We start from the raw sequence: 21,771 nt of genomic DNA on the forward strand, positions 1-21,771 counted from the left end.
AGTACAAGTGAGGAATACAGGGGTAGGGGGGATACTCTCAGTACAAGTGAGGGAATACAGGGGTAGGGGAGATAGCTCTCAGTACAAGTGAGGGAATACAGGGGTAGGGGGGATAGCTCTCAGTACAAGTGAGGGAATAACAGGGGTTAGGGGGATAGCTCTCAGTACAAGTGAGGGAATACAGGGGTAGGGGAGATAGCTCTCTCAGTACAAGTGAGGGAATACAGGGGTAGGGGAGATAGCTCTCAGTACAAGTGAGGGAATACAGGGGTAGGGGAGATAGCTCTCAGTACAAGTGAGGGAATACAGGGGTAGGGGGAGATAGCTCTCAGTACAAGTGAGGGAATACAGGGGTAGGGGGGATAGCTCTCAGTACAAGTGAGGGAATACAGGGGTAGGGGAGATAGCTCTCAGTACAGTGAGGGAATACAGGGGTAGGGGAGATAGCTCTCAGTACAAAGTGAGGGAATACAGGGGTAGGGGGGATAGCTCTCAGTACAAGTGAGGGAATACAGGGGTAGGGGGGAATAGCTCTCAGTACAAGTGAGGGAATACAGGGGTAGGGGGAGATAGCTCTCAGTACAAGTGAGGGAATACAGGGGTAGGGGGAGATAGCTCTCAGTACAAGTGAGGGAATACAGGGGTAGGGGGAATAGCTCTCAGTACAAGTGAGGGAATACAGGGGTAGGGGGGATAGCTCTCAGTACAATTGAGGGAATACAGGGGTATGGGGGATAGCTCTCAGTACAAGTGAGGGAATACAGGGGTAGGGGAGATAGCTCTCAGTACAAGTGAGGGAATACAGGGGTAGGGGGGATAGCTCTCAGTACAAGTGAGGGAATACAGGGGTAGAGGGGATAGCTCTCAGTACAAGTGAGGGAATACAGGGGTAGGGGGGATAGCTCCCAGTACAAGTGAGGGAATACAGGGGTAGGGGGGATAGCTCTCAGTACAAGTGAGGGAATAACAGGGGGTAAGGGGGAGATAGCTCTCAGTACAAGTGAGGGAATACAGGGGTAGGGGAGATAGCTCTCAGTACAAGTGAGGGAATACAGGGGTATGGGGGATAGCTCTCAGTAACAAGTGAGGGAATACAGGGTTATGGGAGGATAGCTCTCAGTACAAGTGAGGGAATACAGGTGGTAGGGGGGATAGCTCCTCAGTACAATGTGAGGGAATACAGGGGTAGGGGAGATAGCTCTCAGTACAAGTGAGGGAATACAGGGGTAGGGGGATAGCTCTCAGTACAAGTGAGGGAATACAGGGGTATGGGGGATAGCTCTCAGTACAAGTGAGGGAATACAGGGGTAGGGGAGATAGCTCTCAGTACAAGTGAGGGAATACAGGGGGTAGGGGGGATAGCTCTCAGTACAAGTGAGGGAATACAGGGGTAGGGGAGATAGCTCTCAGTACAAGTGAGGGAATACAGGGGTAGGGGGATAGCTCTCAGTACAAGTGAGGGATTACAGGGGTAGGGAGATAGCTCTCAGTACAAGTGAGGGAATACAGGGGTAGGGGAGATAGCTCTCAGTACAAGTGAGGGAATACAGGGGTAGGGGAGATAGCTCTCAGTACAAGTGAGGGAATACAGGGGTAGGGGGATAGCTCTCAGTACAAGTGAGGGAATACAGGGGTAGGGGGGATAGCTCTCAGTACAAGTGAGGAATACAGGGGTAGGGGAGATAGCTCTCAGTACAAGTGAGGGAATACAGGGGTAGGGGGATAGCTCTCAGTACAAGTGAGGGGATACACAGGGGTAGGGGAGATAGCTCTCAGTACAAGTGAGGGAATACAGGGGTAGGGGGATAGCTCTCAGTACAAGTGAGGGAATACAGGGGTAGGGGAGATAGCTCTCAGTACAAGTGAGGGAATACAGGGGTAGGGGGGATAGCTCTCAGTACAAGTGAGGGAATACAGGGGTAGGGGGATAGCTCTCAGTACAAGTGAGGGAATACAGGGGGTAGGGGGGGATAGCTCTCAGTACTCAGTACAAAAAGGGGTAGGGAAGGGGATAAAGTACAAGTGAAATACAGGGGTAGGGGGGATAGCTCTCAGTACAAGTGAGGGAATACAGGGGTAGGGGGGATAGCTCTCAGTACAAGTGAGGGAATACAGGGGTAGGGGAGATAGCTCTCAGTACAAGTGAGGGAATACAGGGGTAGGGGGGATAGCTCTCAGTACAAGTGAGGGAATACAGGGGTAGGGGGGATAGCTCTCAGTACAAGTGAGGGAATACAGGGGTAGGGGGATAGCTCTCAGTACAAGTGAGGGAATACAGGGTAGGGGGGATAGCTCTCAGTACAAGTGAGGGAATACAGGGGTAGGGGAGATAGCTCTCAGTACAAGTGAGGGAATACAGGGGTAGGGGGGATAGCTCTCAGTACAAGTGAGGGAATACAGGGGTAGGGGGATAGCTCTCAGTACAAGTGAGGGAATACAGGGGTAGGGGGGATAGCTCTCAGTACAAGTGAGGGAATACAGGGGTAGGGGGGATAGCTCTCAGTACAAGTGAGGGAATACAGGGGTAGGGGGATAGCTCTCAGTACAAGTGAGGGAATACAGGGGTATGGGAGATAGCTCTCAGTACAAGTGAGGGAATACAGGGGTATGGGGAGATAGCTCTCAGTACAAGTGAGGGAATACAGGGGTAGGGGGATAGCTCTCAGTACAAGTGAGGGAATACAGGGGTAGGGGGGATAGCTCTCAGTACAAGTGAGGGAATACAGGGGTAGGGGGATAGCTCTCAGTACAAGTGAGGGAATACAGGGGTAGGGGGATAGCTCTCAGTACAAGTGAGGGAATACAGGGGTAGGGGGGATAGCTCTCAGTACAAGTGAGGGGATACAGGGGTAGGGGAGATAGCTCTCAGTACAAGTGAGGGAATACAGGGGTAGGGGGGATAGCTCTCAGTACAAGTGAGGGAATACAGGGGTAGGGGGGATAGCTCTCAGTACAAGTGAGGGAATACAGGGGTAGGGGAGATAGCTCTCAGTACAGTGAGGGAATACAGGGGTAGGGGGGATAGCTTCTCAGTACAAGTGAGGGAATACAGGGGTAGGGGAGATGGCTCTCAGTACAAGTGAGGGAATACAGGGGTAGGGGGGATAGCTCTCAGTACAAGTGAGGGAATACAGGGTTATGGGAGATAGCTCTCAGTACAAGTGAGGGAATACAGGGGTAGGGGGGATAGCTCTCAGTACAAGTGAGGGGAAATACAGGGGTAGGGGAGATAGCTCTCAGTACAAGTGAGGGAATACAGGGGTAGGGGGATAGCTCTCAGTACATGTGAGGGAATACAGGCGGTAGGGGGGATAGCTCCCAGTACAAGTGAGGGAATACAGGGGTAGGGGGGGGATAGCTCTCAGTACAAGTGAGGGAATACAGGGGTAGGGGGGATAGCTCCCAGTACAAGTGAGGGAATACAGGGGTAGGGGGGATAGCTCTCAGTACAAGTGAGGGAATACAGGGGTAGGGGGGATAGCTCTCAGTACAAGTGAGGGAATACAGGGGTATGGGAGATAGCTCTCAGTACAAGTGAGGGAATACAGGGGTATGGGGAGATAGCTCTCAGTACAAGTGAGGGAATACAGGGGTAGGGGGGATAGCTCTCAGTACAAGTGAGGGAATACAGGGGTAGGGGGGATAGCTCTCAGTACAAGTGAGGGAATACAGGGGTAGGGGGGATAGCTCTCAGTACAAGTGAGGGAATACAGGGGTAGGGGGATAGCTCCCAGTACAAGTGAGGGAATACAGGGGTAGGGGGGATAGCTCTCAGTACAAGTGAGGGAATACAGGGGTAGGGGGGATAGCTCCCAGTACAAGTGAGGGAATACAGGGGTATGGGAGATAGCTCTCAGTACAAGTGAGGGAATAGAGGGGTATGGGGAGATAGCTCTCAGTACAAGTGAGGGAATACAGGGGTATGGGAGATAGCTCTCAGTACAAGTGAGGGAATACAGGGGTAGGGGAGATAGCTCTCAGTACAAGTGAGGGAATACAGGGGTAGGGGAGATAGCTCTCAGTACAAGTGAGGGAATACAGGGGTAGGGGGGATAGCTCTCAGTACAAGTGAGGGAATACAGGGGTAGGGGGGATAGCTCTCAGTACAAGCGAGGGAATACAGTGGTAGGGGGGATAGCTCTCAGTACAAGTGAGGGAATACAGGGGTAGGGGGGGATAGCTCTCAGTACAAGTGAGGGAATACAGGGGTAGGGGGGATAGCTCTCAGTACAAGTGAGGGAATACAGGGGTATGGGGAGATAGCTCTCAGTACAAGTGAGGGAATACAGGGGTAGGGGGGATAGCTCTCAGTACAAGTGAGGGAATACAGGGGTAGGGGGGATAGCTCTCAGTACAAGTGAGGGAATACAGGGGTAGGGGAGATAGCTCTCAGTACAAGTGATGGAATACAGGGGTAGGGGAGATAGCTCTCAGTACAAGTGAGGGAATACAGGGGTAGGGGGGATAGCTCTCAGTACAAGTGAGGGAATACAGGGGTAGGGGGGATAGCTCTCAGTACAAGTGAGGGAATACAGGGGTAGGGGGGATAGCTCTCAGTACAAGTGAGGGAATACAGGGGTATGGGAGATAGCTCTCAGTACAAGTGAGGGAATACAGGGGTAGGGGAGATAGCTCTCAGTACAAGTGAGGGAATACAGGGGTAGGGGGGATAGCTCTCAGTACAAGTGAGGGAATACAGGGGTATGGGGGGATAGCTCTCAGTACAAGTGAGGGAATACAGGGGTAGGGGAGATAGCTCTCAGTACAAGTGAGGGAATACAGGGGTAGGGGAGATAGCTCTCAGTACAAGTGAGGGAATACAGGGGTAGGGGGGATAGCTCTCAGTACAAGTGAGGGAATACAGGGGTAGGGGAGATAGCTCTAAGTGCAAGTGAGGGAATACAGGGGTAGGGGAGATAGCTCTCAGTACAAGTGAGGGAATACAGGGGTAGGGGGGATAGCTCTCAGTACAAGTGAGGGAATACAGGGGTAGGGGAGATAGCTCTCAGTACAAGTGAGGAAATACAGGGTAGGGGGGATAGCTCTCAGTACAAGTGAGGGAATACAGGGGTAGGGGGGATAGCTCTCAGTACAAGTGAGGGAATACAGGGGTAGGGGGGATAGCTCTCAGTACAAGTGAGGGAATACAGGGGTATGGGAGATACTGTAGCTCTTAGTACAAGTGAGGGAATACAGGGGTAGGGGGGGATAGCTCCCAGTACAAGTGAGGGAATACAGGGGTAGGGGGGATAGCTCTCAGTACAAGTGAGGGAATACAGGGGTATGGGAGATAGCTCTCAGTACAAGTGAGGGAATACAGGGGTATGGGGAGATAGCTCTCAGTACAAGTGAGGGAATACAGGGGTAGGGGGGATAGCTCTCAGTACAAGTGAGGGAATACAGGGGTAGGGGAGATAGCTCTCAGTACAAGTGAGGGAATACAGGGGTAGGGGGGATAGCTCTCAGTACAAGTGAGGGAATACAGGGGTATGGGAGATAGCTCTCAGTACAAGTGAGGGAATACAGGGGTAGGGGGGATAGCTCTCAGTACAAGTGAGGGAATACAGGGGTATGGGAGATAGCTCTCAGTACAAGTGAGGGAATACAGGGGTAGGGGAGATAGCTCTCAGTACAAGTGAGGGAATACAGGGGTAGGGGGGATAGCTCTCAGTACAAGTGAGGGAATACAGGGGTAGGGGGGATAGCTCTCAGTACAAGTGAGGGAATACAGGGGTAGGGAGATAGCTCTCAGTACAAGTGAGGGAATACAGGGGTAGGGGGGATAGCTCTCAGTACAAGTGAGGGAATACAGGGGAGGGGGGATAGCTCTCAGTACAAGTGAGGGAATACAGGGGTAGGGGGGATAGCTCTCAGTACAAGTGAGGGAATACAGGGGTAGGGGAGATAGCTCTCAGTACAAGTGAGGGAATACAGGGGTATGGGAGATAGCTCTCAGTACAAGTGAGGGAATACAGGGGTATGGGGAGATAGCTCTCAGTACAAGTGAGGGAATACAGGGGTAGGGGAGATAGCTCTCAGTACAAGTTGCCCCAGGGACTGGTCCGATTGCCATCTTGGAGTCAGGAAGGAATTTTTTCCCCTCTGCGGCAAATTAGAGAGGCTTCAGATGGGGTTTTTTGCCTTCCTCTAGATCAACTAGCAGTTAGGCAGGTTATATATAGGCATTATGGTTAAAGAAGAGTTGCCCCTGAACAGAGCAAAGTACAAGCTGTGCTGCAGTGTGCAACCCCTAGCAAATTTGGGACATTTCATTATTGGGCGCCCATAGGCCCATAGGTTCATAATCAGAACCCGGAAACTTTGAAAGGTTTCACTTCCTTCCTGCCTAATACCCAGGCTACACCGGCCTTCATATAAAATGGAATACAATGGATCATTTTTGTACTTACTCTTACTCTTCACAGGACATTTCCAGATGCCGAGGCCTAATACAACCGCTGCTACAACTACAATTCCAAACACAGTCCCTATGAAATGATAACTGGAATTATTGTTCGGGTTCTCCAGATCTGTAATGACAAAGGATATATTGTTAATTGAGGGCAGATATTTTGTACTTATAAATGTTATTTATTATGGAAGACACATACAATAGGCATCTAAGTAGTGAAATTGGATGCATTAACCCTTATCTTTCCTTTCACACTGCTCTATATGCTTATTATTGCTTTCACAATCTGAAATGTTTATTGAGACCAATATTTAATTCACAGCAGTTGAATGGTGACCAGTAAGTTTTCACCATTGTCACTAGACATTTAGCTGCCAATCTGGGACAGTTCAGAGATATGTTGTTGGGGTATGAGTTTGATACTTATAGGGGCCAATTCAGTAAAGTGCGATAAAACGTGCGCTATTTATAGCATGTAGTAAAAATTTTATTGCGTCTCAATTTTTGCGACTTATCGCATGATTCACTAAAAGCATACTTGCGCTATTTTACGCGCGATATTGCATGCGTTATTTAACTTGCGATGACTATTTTCAAGTGGTATTTGCTGGTACATGTGCTAAATAACACATGCGAATAGTCGCCGCATATACATAGTAGCTTAGAAATAGTGTATATAAATAGTAGCATATAAATGGTAGCATATAAATAGTAGATGCTTATAAATAGTAGCATATAAATGGTAGCATATAAATAGTAGCATATAAATAGTGCATATAAATCGTGCATATAAATAGTAGCATATAAATAGTAGCATATAAATAGTAGATGCTTATAAATAGTAGATGCTTATAAATAGTAGCATATAAATAGTAGATGCTTATAAATAGTAGCATATAAATGGTAGCATATAAATGGTAGCATATAAATAGTAGCATATAAATAGTAGATGCTTATAAATAGTAGCATATAAATAGTAGCATATAAATAGTAGATGCTTATAAATAGTAGCATATAAATAGTAGCATATAAATAGTAGATGCTTATAAATAGTAGCATATAAATAGTAGATGCTTATAAATAGTAGCATATAAATAGTAGCATATAAATAGTAGCATATAAATAGTAGATGCTTATAAATAGTAGCATATAAATGGTAGCATATAAATGGTAGCATATAAATAGTAGCATATAAATAGTAGATGCTTATAAATAGTAGCATATAAATAGCATATAAATAGTAGCATATAAATGGTAGCATATAAATAGTAGCATATAAATGGTAGCATATAAAAAAATTGTTGCCCGCGACTAATATTTTTTGATGCCTGTGTTAATTTTTGGACGTGCAGGGAATTTCTGCGTGGCGAATTTTTTAATGCGTTTTGCCATTGGCGGATTGTTTTGCGAAACGCATGAAAAAATTTGCTGTGGAAAAATTCGCCGCACGTCCAAAAATTTGCTGCGAATCCATGCCTGGCGAAACACTTCATCACTTGTAGCCGCATATAGTCGCGCAAATGAACGCACGCCATGTTAGCCATACACGCCAAGACAGTAAAATTACTGTATTGAAAATGAACATTTCCCTGCAAACTGGCGGCTGCGTCACTCTGGGGGAAACACAGACTGAATAAATAACACTGTAAGTCCATATTTTATTGCCAAAAGCTCATTTACTGTACTTTTCTATAATTATTATACCTAGTAATATATATTGTGCGACTAAATATTCACCGCTATAGTACTGTATATTATCCGACTAAATACTCACCGCTATAGTACTGTATATTATCCGACTAAATACTCACCGCTATAGTACTGTATATTATCCGACTAAATATTCACCGCTATAGTACTGTATATTATCCGACTAAATATTCACCGCTATAGTACTGTATATTATCCGACTAAATATTCCCCGCTATAGTACTGTATATTATCCGACTAAATACTCACCGCTATAGTACTGTATATTATCCGACTAAATACTCACCGCTATAGTACTGTATATTATCCGACTAAATACTCACCGCTATAGTACTGTATATTATCCGACTAAATATTCACCGCTATAGTACTGTATATTATCCGACTAAATATTCCCCGCTATAGTACTGTATATTATCCGACTAAATATTCCCCGCTATAGTACTGTATATTATCCGACTAAATACTCACCGCTATAGTACTGTATATTATCCGACTAAATACTCACCGCTATAGTACTGTATATTATCCGACTAAATACTCACCGCTATAGTACTGTATATTATCCGACTAAATATTCACCGCTATAGTACTGTATATTATCCGACTAAATATTCCCCGCTATAGTACTGTATATTATCCGACTAAATATTCCCCGCTATAGTACTGTATATTATCCGACTAAATACTCACCGCTATAGTACTGTATATTATCCGACTAAATATTCCCCGCTATAGTACTGTATATTATCCGACTAAATACTCACCGCTATAGTACTGTATATTATCCGACTAAATATTCACCGCTATAGTACTGTATATTATCCGACTAAATACTCACCGCTATAGTACTGTATATTATCCGACTAAATATTCACCGCTATAGTACTGTATATTATCCAACTAAATACTCACCGCTATAGTACTGTATATTATCCGACTAAATACTCACCGCTATAGTACTGTATATTATGGCGACTAAATATTCACCGCTATAGTACTGTATATTATCCGACTAAATACTCACCGCTATAGTACTGTATATTATGGCGACTAAATATTCACCGCTATAGTACTGTATATTATCCGACTAAATACTCACCGCTATAGTACTGTATATTATCCGACTAAATATTCACCGCTATAGTACTGTATATTATCCGACTAAATATTCACCGCTATAGTACTGTATATTATCCGACTAAATATTCACCGCTATAGTACTGTATATTATCCGACTAAATACTCACCGCTATAGTACTGTATATTATGGCGACTAAATATTCACCGCTATAGTACTGTATATTATCCGACTAAATACTCACCGCTATAGTACTGTATATTATGGCGACTAAATATTCACCGCTATAGTACTGTATATTATCCGACTAAATACTCACCGCTATAGTACTGTATATTATCCGACTAAATATTCACCGCTATAGTACTGTATATTATCCGACTAAATACTCACCGCTATAGTACTGTATATTATCCGACTAAATATTCACCGCTATAGTACTGTATATTATCCGACTAAATATTCACCGCTATAGTACTGTATATTATGGCGACTAAATATTCACCGCTATAGTACTGTATATTATCCGACTAAATACTCACCGCTATAGTACTGTATATTATCCGACTAAATATTCACCGCTATAGTACTGTATATTATCCGACTAAATACTCACCGCTATAGTACTGTATATTATCCGACTAAATACTCACCGCTATAGTACTGTATATTATCCGACTAAATATTCACCGCTATAGTACTGTATATTATCCGACTAAATATTCACCGCTATAGTACTGTATATTATCCGACTAAATATTCACCGCTATAGTACTGTATATTATCCGACTAAATACTCACCGCTATAGTACTGTATATTATCCGACTAAATATTCACCGCTATAGTACTGTATATTATCCGACTAAATATTCACCGCTATAGTACTGTATATTATCCGACTAAATATTCACCGCTATAGTACTGTATATTATGGCGACTAAATATTCACCGCTATAGTACTGTATATTATGGCGACTAAATATTCACCGCTATAGTACTGTATATTATCCGACTAAATATTCACCGCTATAGTACTGTATATTATCCGACTAAATATTCACCGCTATAGTACTGTATATTATGGCGACTAAATATTCACCGCTATAGTACTGTATATTATGGCGACTAAATATTCACCGCTATAGTACTGTATATTATCCGACTAAATATTCACCGCTATAGTACTGTATATTATCCGACTAAATATTCACCGCTATAGTACTGTATATTATCCGACTAAATACTCACCGCTATAGTACTGTATATTATGGCGACTAAATATTCACCGCTATAGTACTGTATATTATCCGACTAAATACTCACCGCTATAGTACTGTATATTATCCGACTAAATACTCACCGCTATAGTACTGTATATTATCCGACTAAATATTCACCGCTATAGTACTGTATATTATCCGACTAAATATTCACCGCTATAGTACTGTATATTAGTAGGGAAATTCCATACATGCCAAGACTTTAGTAAAATTGAGTAAAAAGACACAGACTTGAATAAATAACACTGTAAGTCCATATTTTATTGGCAAAAACTCATTTACTGCACTTTTCTATAATTTTTCGCCTGCCTGTAGTAGGTGTTAATTTTCGCATAGACCAATGCGATATTTAGCGCGCCTAAGTGTTTGTGAATCATGCGATCATATTCTTTTCAGCGCGGAAATTAACGCATGTGTTAAAACTAGCGCATGCGGTCGCGCGAAAAATAACGCATGGGATATGGAAACTTAACGCACGCGATAATACTATGATAAATTTTATCGTACTTTAGTGAATCAGGCCCATAGTGTCTAATGTTTGACCCCAATGGTGAATAATTGTGTTTTATAAATAGAAAACTAGCGTATTTTTAAATTAATGTGTGGTTTGTACATGCAAAAGTGCTAAACCAATTTATTTGGGAGTGGGTAGATAATTTCAGCTGATTAGAGGGAATGTAAACCCAACCATGCAAGAGAAGTGACCAATGAGAATTCTACTGATAAAAAAGCTTATTATAAAAGCAAGAGAAGTGACCAATGAGAATGCTGATTCCCAGCACTGTGTCAGGCCCCTTGCTGGTACCTTACATATAGAGATAATGATGGCATTTTCCCCTCATTATAGATGCAAGAGAAGTGACCAATGGGAATGCTGATTCCCAGCACTGTGTCAGGCCCCTTGCTGGTACCTTACATATAGAGATAATGATGGCATTTTCCCTTCATTATATGGCACAGGAATCAGACATGGGGATAAAGGGACAGACTTGTTCAGTGCTGGGAAACTGTGCTTATTGCTCCCAACTCCAATTGCAGGAACAGAGAACAGGGAGCCGGATTTACTCACATCAGCTGGGATTCTCATTGGGGGATTTCTTGCATTTTAATGCAGTTTTATTGGGCAATATTGCTTTAAGAATACAGCCCTGATGTTGCTGGACTACAGCTCCCAGCATGCCTCACCCTTCATTATATGTTACATTATTCTGGGATTTGTAGTCCGGCAACAGCTGAGTAACGTTGGGTTGAGCCGCGCTGTGCCGCAGGGTTTAGTTCCCCTTTAATCATTTGATTATTGAAACTTAGCAGTAGCTGCTGCATTTCCCACCCTAGGCTTATACACGAGTCAATAAGTTTTTCCAGTTTTCTTAATTAAAATTAGGTACCTCGGCTTATATTCGGATCGGCTTATACTCGAGTATATACGGTAACATAATTTGCACACTTACAGAGCCAAACCAACTTTAATAATGGACCCAGCAGGGCCACTGACTGATGAACCCTCCATACTAAGGCAAACTTACCCACTGGCATAACTACAATACAGCAGACCCCAAGGCCGTCTGGGGTAAGGGGGTCCAGACCACAGGGTCTGCTGTACTGTAGTTCCCATACAATGATTGTATTCTGGAGGCTGGGGCTGTACATGCAGTTTAGCACTGGGCTCCCCCAGTGATTATTTTTTGTGGGGCCCAGTCATTATAGTTAAACTACTGAACTTACCTATAACATGCAAAGTAAAATTCAGAAGAAGTTGTTCTGTCAATGATCTATGGGACACAATACAGAAAAATGTCATTTTGTCATTGGCTACAGAAGGATTTAGTATCAGAAGACTTGTTTTGCTGAAGGTTCCATCTGGGTTTCTAACTAGGTCCTTCAAGTAAACATCAGATTCCAATGGAGAACGACCGTAGACCTTATGAAGCTTCTCCCAGTGAATAGTTATTTCAAATGGGTAAAATCCATGGGCTTCACATGAAACCATTTGCTCCTTTCCAGCCTCAAAATCCTTAGGTGAAACCAAACTTGCTGTCGGCTTAGCTGTAATCATAACAAATAAATAATTTGATTTATTTTCCTGACTCACTATGCCTAAGTATAAATAGGAAAACTTCAAAATGTAAATAAGTATATTTTTTCCCCTTTGTAACACCAATCCTGTATATGTGACAGAGTCAGGTGACTAGGCGGATGGATACAGGTCAAGGAGACATTTGTCTTGGGAACCAATGGAAAGTGCAGAAGTGAGTTTTCAGACATATAGATAATGTACAGGTAGAGGATCTGTTATCTGAAATGTTTACCTTAACCTGTACCAGCATAAGATAGAGAGCCTGTTTAGGTCCATGTTTATAGACACATTGGGGTAACAGTAACCCCGCTATAGTTTCAGGGGTACCCAGGGCACAAATAAGCACTCAACCCAAATCCCCCCCTAACTGGCCTTCAGGCCGGGCCCCCTTAGCCCATAACAAGGTTACAGATATATAGAAACATTGGGGTAACAGTCACCCCGCTATAGTTCCAGGGGTACCCAGGGTACAAGCACTCACCCCAAATCCCCCCCTAACTGGCCTTCAGGCTGGGCCCCCTTAGCCCATAACAAGGTTACAGATATATAGAAACATTGGGGTAACAGTCACCCTGCTATAGTTCCAGGGGTACCCAGGGCACAAATAAGCACTCACCCCAAATCCCCCCTAACTGGCCTTCAGGCTGGGCCCCCTTAGCCCATAACAAGGTTACAGATATATAGAAACATTGGGGTAACAGTCACCCCGCTATAGTTCCAGGGGTACCCAGGGTACAAATAAGCACTCACCCCAAATCCCCCCCTAACTGGCCTTCAGGCTGGGCCCCCTTAGCCCATAACAAGGTTACAGATATATAGAAACATTGGGGTAACAGTCACCCCGCTATAGTTCCAGGGGTACCCAGGGCACAAATAAGCACTCACCCCAAATCCCCCCCTAACTGGCCTTCAGGCTGGGCCCCCTTAGCCCATAACAAGGTTACAGATATATAGAAACATTGGGGTAACAGTCACCACGCTATAGTTCCAGGGGTACCCAGGGCACAAATAAGCACTCACCCCAAATCCCCCCCTAACTGGCCTTCAGGCTGGGCCCCCTTAGCCCATAACAAGGTTACAGATATATAGAAACATTGGGGTAACAGTCACCCCGCTATAGTTCCAGGGGTACCCAGGGCACAAATAAGCACTCACCCCAAATCCCCCCCTAACTGGCCTTCAGGCTGGGCCCCCTTAGCCCATAACAAGGTTACAGATATATAGAAACATTGGGGTAACAGTCACCCCGCTATAGTTCCAGGGGTACCCAGGGTACAAATAAGCACTCACCCCAAATCCCCCCTAACTGGCCTTCAGGCTGGGCCCCCTTAGCCCATAACAAGGTTACAGATATATAGAAACATTGGGGTAACAGTCACCCCGCTATAGTTCCAGGGGTACCCAGGGCACAAATAAGCACTCACCCCAAATCCCCCCCTAACTGGCCTTCAGGCTGGGCCCCCTTAGCCCATAACAAGGTTACAGATATATAGAAACATTGGGGTAACAGTCACCCCACTATAGTTCCAGGGGTATAAATCCCATTTACCTGACACCAGTAATGTTGATGTGCCTTTGGCTTTATTAGGAGAATAAAAGACAGTGCAGGAATATTCTCCCTCATCACTCAGTTGAACCTGCCATATGTGCAGCCCGGCATTCCCTGCTAGGAGATCTGTCTCTGATATAAATGACCTTGGATTGTACGGGATTGTAGTCTTATCTTCATACTTATACACATATTTTTCCCTCCCAAGGAAGGGCTTCATGGTCCAGATGACAGCAATAAGTTCTGGATTGATTCCTGTGTTGCTGCCAGTTGGTATGACACATGAAATGAACACATTTTGGTCCTTTAGTGCTTTTATTGGAGACTCCCCCATTTTAACTTCAATACAATCTGTCAAAAAAAACAAATCAAGAAGTAGAATATGTTACAATATTGTATGGATGGGGTAGATTTATCCTACATTAACAATCATATAAATTCACAAAATATTGATGTTATATTGATATTGATGTTGTCAGAAATTTAAATTGCATTGAAATTAAATTCAATGTTTGTTACTTTTCCGGATTAAAGCTTCCAACTGCAGTTGCAGGAACAATACTGGGCCCTGGTGCCCAATCTCAATAATGGCACATTTATGTTAAATTCTGCACAAGTTGAGGTCCCCATACACCTTCAGATCCACTTGTTTAGCGATGTCGCCAAGCGAGCGAATCTTCTTCCGCTATCCCTCACCTATCGGTGGGGGATATCGGGAGAATCCAGGCCAATTTGGTCATCTGGCCCTGGGGCCAAACGATCAAATTATAATGACGGGTATAAGGCAAAGTCAGTTCGGGGTCCGCATTATCGAGCTGTATGTGGCCGATTTCAGGCCAGATATCAGTCGGGCAGGCCCATCGGGAGTGCCCATACATGGGCCGATTAGCTGCCGAGTCGGTCTAAGGAACCCATATCAGCAGCTAGGATTGGCCTGTATATAGGGACCTTTGGGCATAAGCAAATAAAAATCCTCTGTCTTAGGCTCAAAGATCCGAGAGTCATAATGGGGGGAATTCATAAAAGGGGAGAGAGCCCTTTTTTGGAGTAAAACTGGTGGAAAACTGGTGGAAAACACTTTCTCCAGATTCACAAACACAAATCTGCCTAAATTCCGACTCAACCGCCACTTTTCCGTTTTTGGTGAAAGAAAGACAGTCACTAACACTTTTGTGAATTTGTCTTTTAAATGACATTTCCCGACATTTTCAAAATTGAGTAAAGCTCAGTGTAACTGTCAGACCAATTGTAAGCTCTGCTGTTTTGTTTCACCCAGTCTCCATTTCACGCCTCTGGGGGGGCCCATGGGGGGTCAGTAACATATTAATGGGGATTAGCAGCCTCATTGTTAGGGGGCAAGTCTAACAATAGAACAATAGGGGCAAAAAGCCTCATTAACATTTTATAAACAAGTAAAACACTGATTAAAAAAAGTTAAATTTATATTTTATATATAAAAAGTTTTTACCTCACATTTGCATGATTATGGGAGTTTTAGCTGAATGAATGGGGCAATAATAACATTTTGTGTGAATATATTGTAAACATTTTTATTTAAAGGAAAAGTAAAGCCTCCCAGGCAAATTTTTAGTTTTAGTTTCCCTGGGCAAACTAAAATTATTCAGGAAATGCCCCAAAGTGAAATGACAAACGGCATATGAAATGCCAAATCCTGCTGGTAAATTCCCCCCCCCCTCCCCCGAGGCTCCTGGCGCTGTGGGACTGGGTTTGTGGCACCGACACATTTACTAACAGCTAAAGGTTAAAAGTATGTTTAGCAAAAGTCACTGACCAATGTCTAAAAATAGGATATACTGATCCTTTAACTGTTTCCCTACTCATAAATGGGAAATAATGATTGCTTTGGTCAGATTCAGTGGCATAACTGCTTGGGTCAGTATCAGGGAGTAACCCCTGTGACAAAATCTTTGGGGGGGGCCCTGGCATACACAGCAGCTGCTACCTGCACCCCAGCTCTCCGGTAAAAAAGGGGCCTATAGAGTTTCTATACAGTAGCCTCCTGCTGCCTCTATAGTTACACCAGTGGTCAGTATTTCTATTGTCACCTGTCTCTATGGGGGGAATTCACAAAAGTGCTGATATTGAGACACAATAAAAGTCAGTGGCGTAGCGTGGGCTTTCGTCGCCTGGGGCCGACCGGAAATTTGCCGCCCCTCTATTTAGTTATTCTTAAAAAAAATAGACAAAATAAAAAAAGCAGCATTAAATTTTTTTATTGATTAAAAATTTACTTTTTGTAAATTACTTTTCATACACAGAACCCCAATTGCCCCATACACAGTGCCCCCAATAGGAAGTGCCCCCATACACAATACCCCACAAAGACCTGGCCCCCCCATGGAAAGTGCCCCAATTTCCCCATAGACAGTAGCCCCCACACAGTGCCCCCAATTTCCCCCATAGTACATACCCCCAACAGACCATCGGCGGCGGTTCCTTCTCTCTTACAGGCAACAGGCGCTTCTATAAGGTTGCGCCTCGTCGCTGACGTGTGACGTCATACGCACGGGCGCAACCTTATAAAAGCGCCTGTTGCCCTAAAATATACCTATATTTTTTTAAATTTAAATATCATGGTGATTGCCGCCGCCCCTTCTGATACGCCGCCTGGGGCCATGGCCCCCTCGGCACCCCCCTCGCTACGCCACTGATAAAAGTGGAGACAGATTTGTCGGATTTTCCACCGTATTCACAAACCTCTATCTCCACTTTTGTGAAATTGTCTTTTAAACAGACAGTTTTCAGATTTTGTCATTTTCCCGACATTTTTTTTTATGAATTTGCCTATTCTTTTAATAATTTCTTGCTCTAAACAGGGCAAAATGTGAGAATAAAATCTAAAGCCGCTTTCTACTTCCTGATCCTAAAGAGCAAAGTCAGACAGACCAGCAGCCCAATGAGAAGCCTCTGTATAAATAAACCCCTCCCTTCCCCCAGCTGCAGCCTGTTAGATAAAGAGCAGCTGATTATACAGAGGCTTCTCATTGGGCTGCTGGTCTGTCTGACTTTGCTCTTTAGGATCAGGAAGTAGAAAGTGGCTTTAGTTTGGTTACAGAGAGTATATATACTTCACAATTTATAGATAAATGTGCCATTATTGAGATTGGGCCCCAGGGCCAGAACTAGGGGTAGGCCTACCCCTACTCTGTGATCTCTTGCCCCCCTGCTGCTGCTTCACACTTTGCACTCTCCCCCATGAATGTAACTGTGTATGTGGGTGTTCACACGTGTACGCACAGACTGGAGCAGAGGTGGGCTGGTTGCCTAGAGAGCCCAGTTAGCTTGGCCCGCCCTGTTGGGCACTGATGTTGGGGGCCAGGCCCACAGTTGGGGTTCCAGGTCATCCCACAGGGGTTCAGTTGGGTTGGGATCAGGGTTTTGTGCAGTCTGGTTCTTCCCATGTTGGCAAACCCATTCTGTAGGACCTGTTTCTGTACATGGAGGGATTATTGTGCTGAAACAGGAAAGGTTCCCCCAAACTATTCCACCAAGTAGGAAGCACAGAATTGCCAGGAATGTCATTGCAACATATCAGCCTGCCAGATGGGTAGATGCCGATTATGCAGAATATAATGGCGGTGCCTTTTACCCCATTCCTGCCAGTGTTTGGAATTGCACACGGTGAGGCTAGTTTGCCTCCAATCTAACATAAATACCCCCTCACTCCCTACAGTATATAACTCAGCAGTGAGTGTTCCAACTGAGTATATGGCATTTTAGAGAGAATCTTTGTATTTATTTGCCCTAAAGTGAATATAAGGAACAGCCTTTTCTTTATTGCCCCAAACTTCTCATTTTGTTCCTTAGTGTCTCCTGTACAAAATGGACTCCCAAGAGTATCCTTCTACCTTTCAGAGCTTCACATTATTTCCTTTTTAAAGGGGAAGGAAAGTCTAAGTCACTTGGGGGTGCCAAAATGTTAAGTGACTTAAATCGCTCACGTTGTACCCCGGGCTGGTGCCCCTGTTAGGAGAGAACAGCCCCAGCCTGGGGTACCTGTAGCGAGCGCTTCCTTCCTCCCTATTTGCGCTGCTGACAGACGCATGCGCAGTAGAGTGAAACGCCGACTTCTCTGTTCAAAGTTCCACTATTCACTCTACTGCGCATGCGCGTGCAGCAAACAAGGAAGAAGGAAAGCGATCGCTGCTACCCCGGGCTGGGGCTGTTCTCTCCATACAGGGGAACCAGCTCAGGGTAAAAGGTAAGCGATTTAAGTCACTTGGGGGTGCCTAACATTTTGGCAACCCCAAGTGACTTAGCCTTTCCTTCTTCTTTAAACTGCTCTTTTTTTTACAATAACCCCCCTTATCTCTGCTCCACTACTGTTTCTTTTCTGTCTCCTGCTTAAAATATCTGTTTTTCTTCACACAGTTTCTCCTCGCGGTTCTCCCATCATTCTCCGCACTGCCGGTCATTTCTTTCTGTACCAATAGGCCCCCATGGAAAAGGTCAGTGGAGAGACCATGTCACAGAGAAGGCCTCCAGCTGAGGGTAATATGAAGAGTTCTATGGGGAAGACTCAAAGATAGGTGAGATTTTGACTTCAGGATATTTTGCCGAGCGGCCATTTTCTGCTTCACGTCCAGTTAGTGGTCAGTTTCCACATAATCCAGATCTTTATATGCCCTGTGATACCCCAGCAGTGTGACTTTTCCTGCTAATTACTGAAAAGTTTTTGAAATCCCATTCATGTCAAATGTTCTGAGGTAATGTATCGCGTTATAGACAACAAGAAAAAGGAACTGGCACACCTATGTAATAGTTAAAAATTAAATTTTTATTAAACTTACTTAAAAAAATTGATTAAAATCACATACAAGGAAAAGGGGGAAAGTTAAAAATCAAAATGACCCTGTGCTTGTTGGACTTAATGGTTACAATATCAATAGCCTATTTAGGTTTGATACAATTACAACTTACAATACCGGCAACGGGTTGTTCATATTACAGGGACCGAAACAGAATAGCAACTTAACGTATCTGAACTTCGCTACTATGCAGGCTCCTCTAAAGCCCGAACTTACATATATTTCTCCACTAGGGGTCAGGATCAGTGCACTGAATCCCCTGTGACAGCTGCAGCTGATACGTACTGCCGAAGAGAAATCTTTCTAGTGAGAACGTCTCAACATCAAACGCCCGAATTATAGGTCGGGTGCAATTAATATCAATTAGCGCAGGTTTATCCTACTGGATATGCTAACGGTGAATCTTGCAGGCGGAAATAATCAAGCCTACCAATAAGGTTAGTATAGTCTTAGCCACTAATCATGCTCATTATATTGGAGGCATCGATCGTGCTGATTAGATTGGAGGCAAGTCTTTTACCCTTAATTCCACCACTAAAGCTGGCCATACACCAGCAGATCTGCTCGCCAAGCGAGCGGATCTTCCCCCGATATCCCCACCTACGGGTGGGCGATATCGGGGAGCATTTAGGTAAAAAAAAAAATAATCCGATCGTTTGGCCCTGGGGCCAAACGATCGGATTATGTGGGCGGCAATGGGGCAGTCGGATCGGGGACCGCATCAACGAGCCGATGCGGTCCCTGATCCGACCGGATTTTCTAACCTGGCCGATCGAGATCTGGCCAATTTCAGGCCAGATATCGGTCGGCCAGGCCGCTCTGCCCTGCCCATACACGGGCCGATTAGCTGCCGAATCGGTCCAAGGGACCCATATCAGCAGCTATAGTCGGCCCGTGTATGGCCACCTTAAGGCTTAGTATAAGAGAAATAAAGCCCCCTTTCCTAGTTGTCTAACTGACTGCAATCTGTCAGTTAACGATCGTATCAACGTTCCCCTGATTATCAATGTATACTTATAAGTGGATTAGCCAACTTGTATATCGGCACTGAATATCTCCACTCGTGGAGGTAATCTCCGCACACACCCTTACTGGGGTTAATTTTTGAATACCATGTATCACGGCGTTAGGTGCCTCTACTTATACAGAGTATTTTCCACATATACCCTTACTAGGGTCACTTCGTAAATAACACCGGCAGTTACAAAAACAGCGTGTTCACCTATTGAACTACTGCATAAGAGAGACCTTATACAGAGGACAGTATCCGTGTCTACCTACTTTGCAGCATGTGCCCCCAAGAAAAAGCAATCACACAAGGGGACGGGAGTTAGATTCACTCCACGTCAGACTCTACGAGAGAACCCTATTCAATTAACGGAGGTGGATTGGGATACCGGTCTCCCCACGATTACACCATCTCCGAAAGTCACTGCGGGTCCTCATTAATCATTGGCAATGTAGACTACTATAGCCCCCACCTTCAAATCATCTTAGCAATATAAGGCAAGATCCGGCGCATACCTGTTTGCATGCTAGTACTTAACATTAAGAGAGTTGATCAGACGTACAAATGTTCTGAGGTGGCACAAACCTTTATATTCATAATTATATCAAAATTGCTCTTAAAGAATTGGTTCCATCTAAGGGAATTATTTGCCCTCTCTGTATTCAGCTTCTATACAAACAGAATATCATGATACTTACTGACTCACTGGATCTCTGTACTGGTCAGGGTTAGACTGCCCCAATTGGCCCCCGCCCCCCCCCCCCCCAATTGGCCCCCACTATGGCTCCCACACCCCTCCCCTGAGCATGTGTAAGTGGAACTTACTTTCACGGGAAGGGAGGGAGACCGCAGGATCAGGTCTGGGCCACCAGGGCCGGGGGCTCACTGGGTTTTTCCCTGGTACCCTGCCGGCCCAGTCCAACCCTGTCTGTACTTAGTATGGAAACACCTTATTGGGATGGCAAACAAAGCAGCTTTAAAAAATAAGCAAAAAGGGAATTTCCCTAGGGTTCCCCGGGGGGGGGGGGGCATCAGCCCTTCTATATGCAATAACATGAATGGAAGGAGAAATATTTTCAGGGAATTGAAGAAACCCACCCGTATGTTAGAAACCGCCAGCCCCTGAAACCAACATAAACGTAACGTAACAGTAATTGCCCCTGCAGTTTATTACAGGGAGTGGCAACTGTCAGCTCAGGGCAAAACAGCAAAGTTGTATAACGAGAAGCACCCGTGCCTTACCTGCGCCCCTGGGGGAGACGTAGATCAGTAGCAGCCAAATGGGGATGGGGGGTCTCTCCCACAACCCCGGGGGGCGCATTTCCCCCCCAACCGAACCAGTCTTCCTTTCACGTATAAAGTTGCTCTCAAACAATATTATACTGAGTTTTCACTTTCACTTTAAGGCAATTTTATGTAAATGGTTGTGAGTCATCAGGGCGGAGCCTTGTGCAACCCCCCCTCCCCCCCATCATGACTGTATCACCCCCAGCAAACAGAAACAAACTATAAAAGGGGGGTTGAAATAAATGTTTATGAGAAATTGAAACTGTAAGTGTTTCCTGTAAATGACTGGGAATATCTGCAGGAAACTGCTCCCCCCCCCCCAAAGGCTTAGTCTTCTCTGCACAAACTGCCCTGACTTCTTCCACTTATAATCCAACAGGGGCAACTCCCCTCCCCCCTCCCCCTGGGCAGCAGCTTATTGATCTATGTATGGCAATACCTCTAGGGCAAATTTGTGCCTCCTCTCTGGGCAGGGGGGCATTTTGCCTGATTTTATACAGGAGGCCACCCCACCCCCAATGTATCACTCATTCCCC

At 44.7% G+C, this 21,771-nt stretch overlaps 1 protein-coding gene across 1 annotated transcript in view; it reads right to left on the minus strand.

The window, feature by feature from the left end:
• The window catches only part of LOC116410224, a 75,025-nt gene extending 53,716 nt beyond the window's left edge, over positions 1 to 21,309 (minus strand). Inside the window, exons 1-4 of the mRNA XM_031900338.1 lie at positions 21,191 to 21,309; positions 14,111 to 14,461; positions 12,210 to 12,530; positions 6,411 to 6,530 (exon numbers count right to left, since the gene is read on the minus strand). Of these exons, the coding sequence (XP_031756198.1) occupies positions 6,411 to 6,530; positions 12,210 to 12,530; positions 14,111 to 14,461; positions 21,191 to 21,269 (871 nt within the window). The 5' untranslated portion in view covers positions 21,270 to 21,309. The remainder of the gene's footprint in view (positions 1 to 6,410; positions 6,531 to 12,209; positions 12,531 to 14,110; positions 14,462 to 21,190) is intronic.
• Positions 21,310 to 21,771: the final 462 nt, after the last annotated feature.

Source organism: Xenopus tropicalis, chromosome 4, assembly GCF_000004195.4.
Source record: "Xenopus tropicalis strain Nigerian chromosome 4, UCB_Xtro_10.0, whole genome shotgun sequence".
Classification (NCBI taxonomy): Eukaryota; Metazoa; Chordata; class Amphibia; order Anura; family Pipidae; genus Xenopus; species Xenopus tropicalis.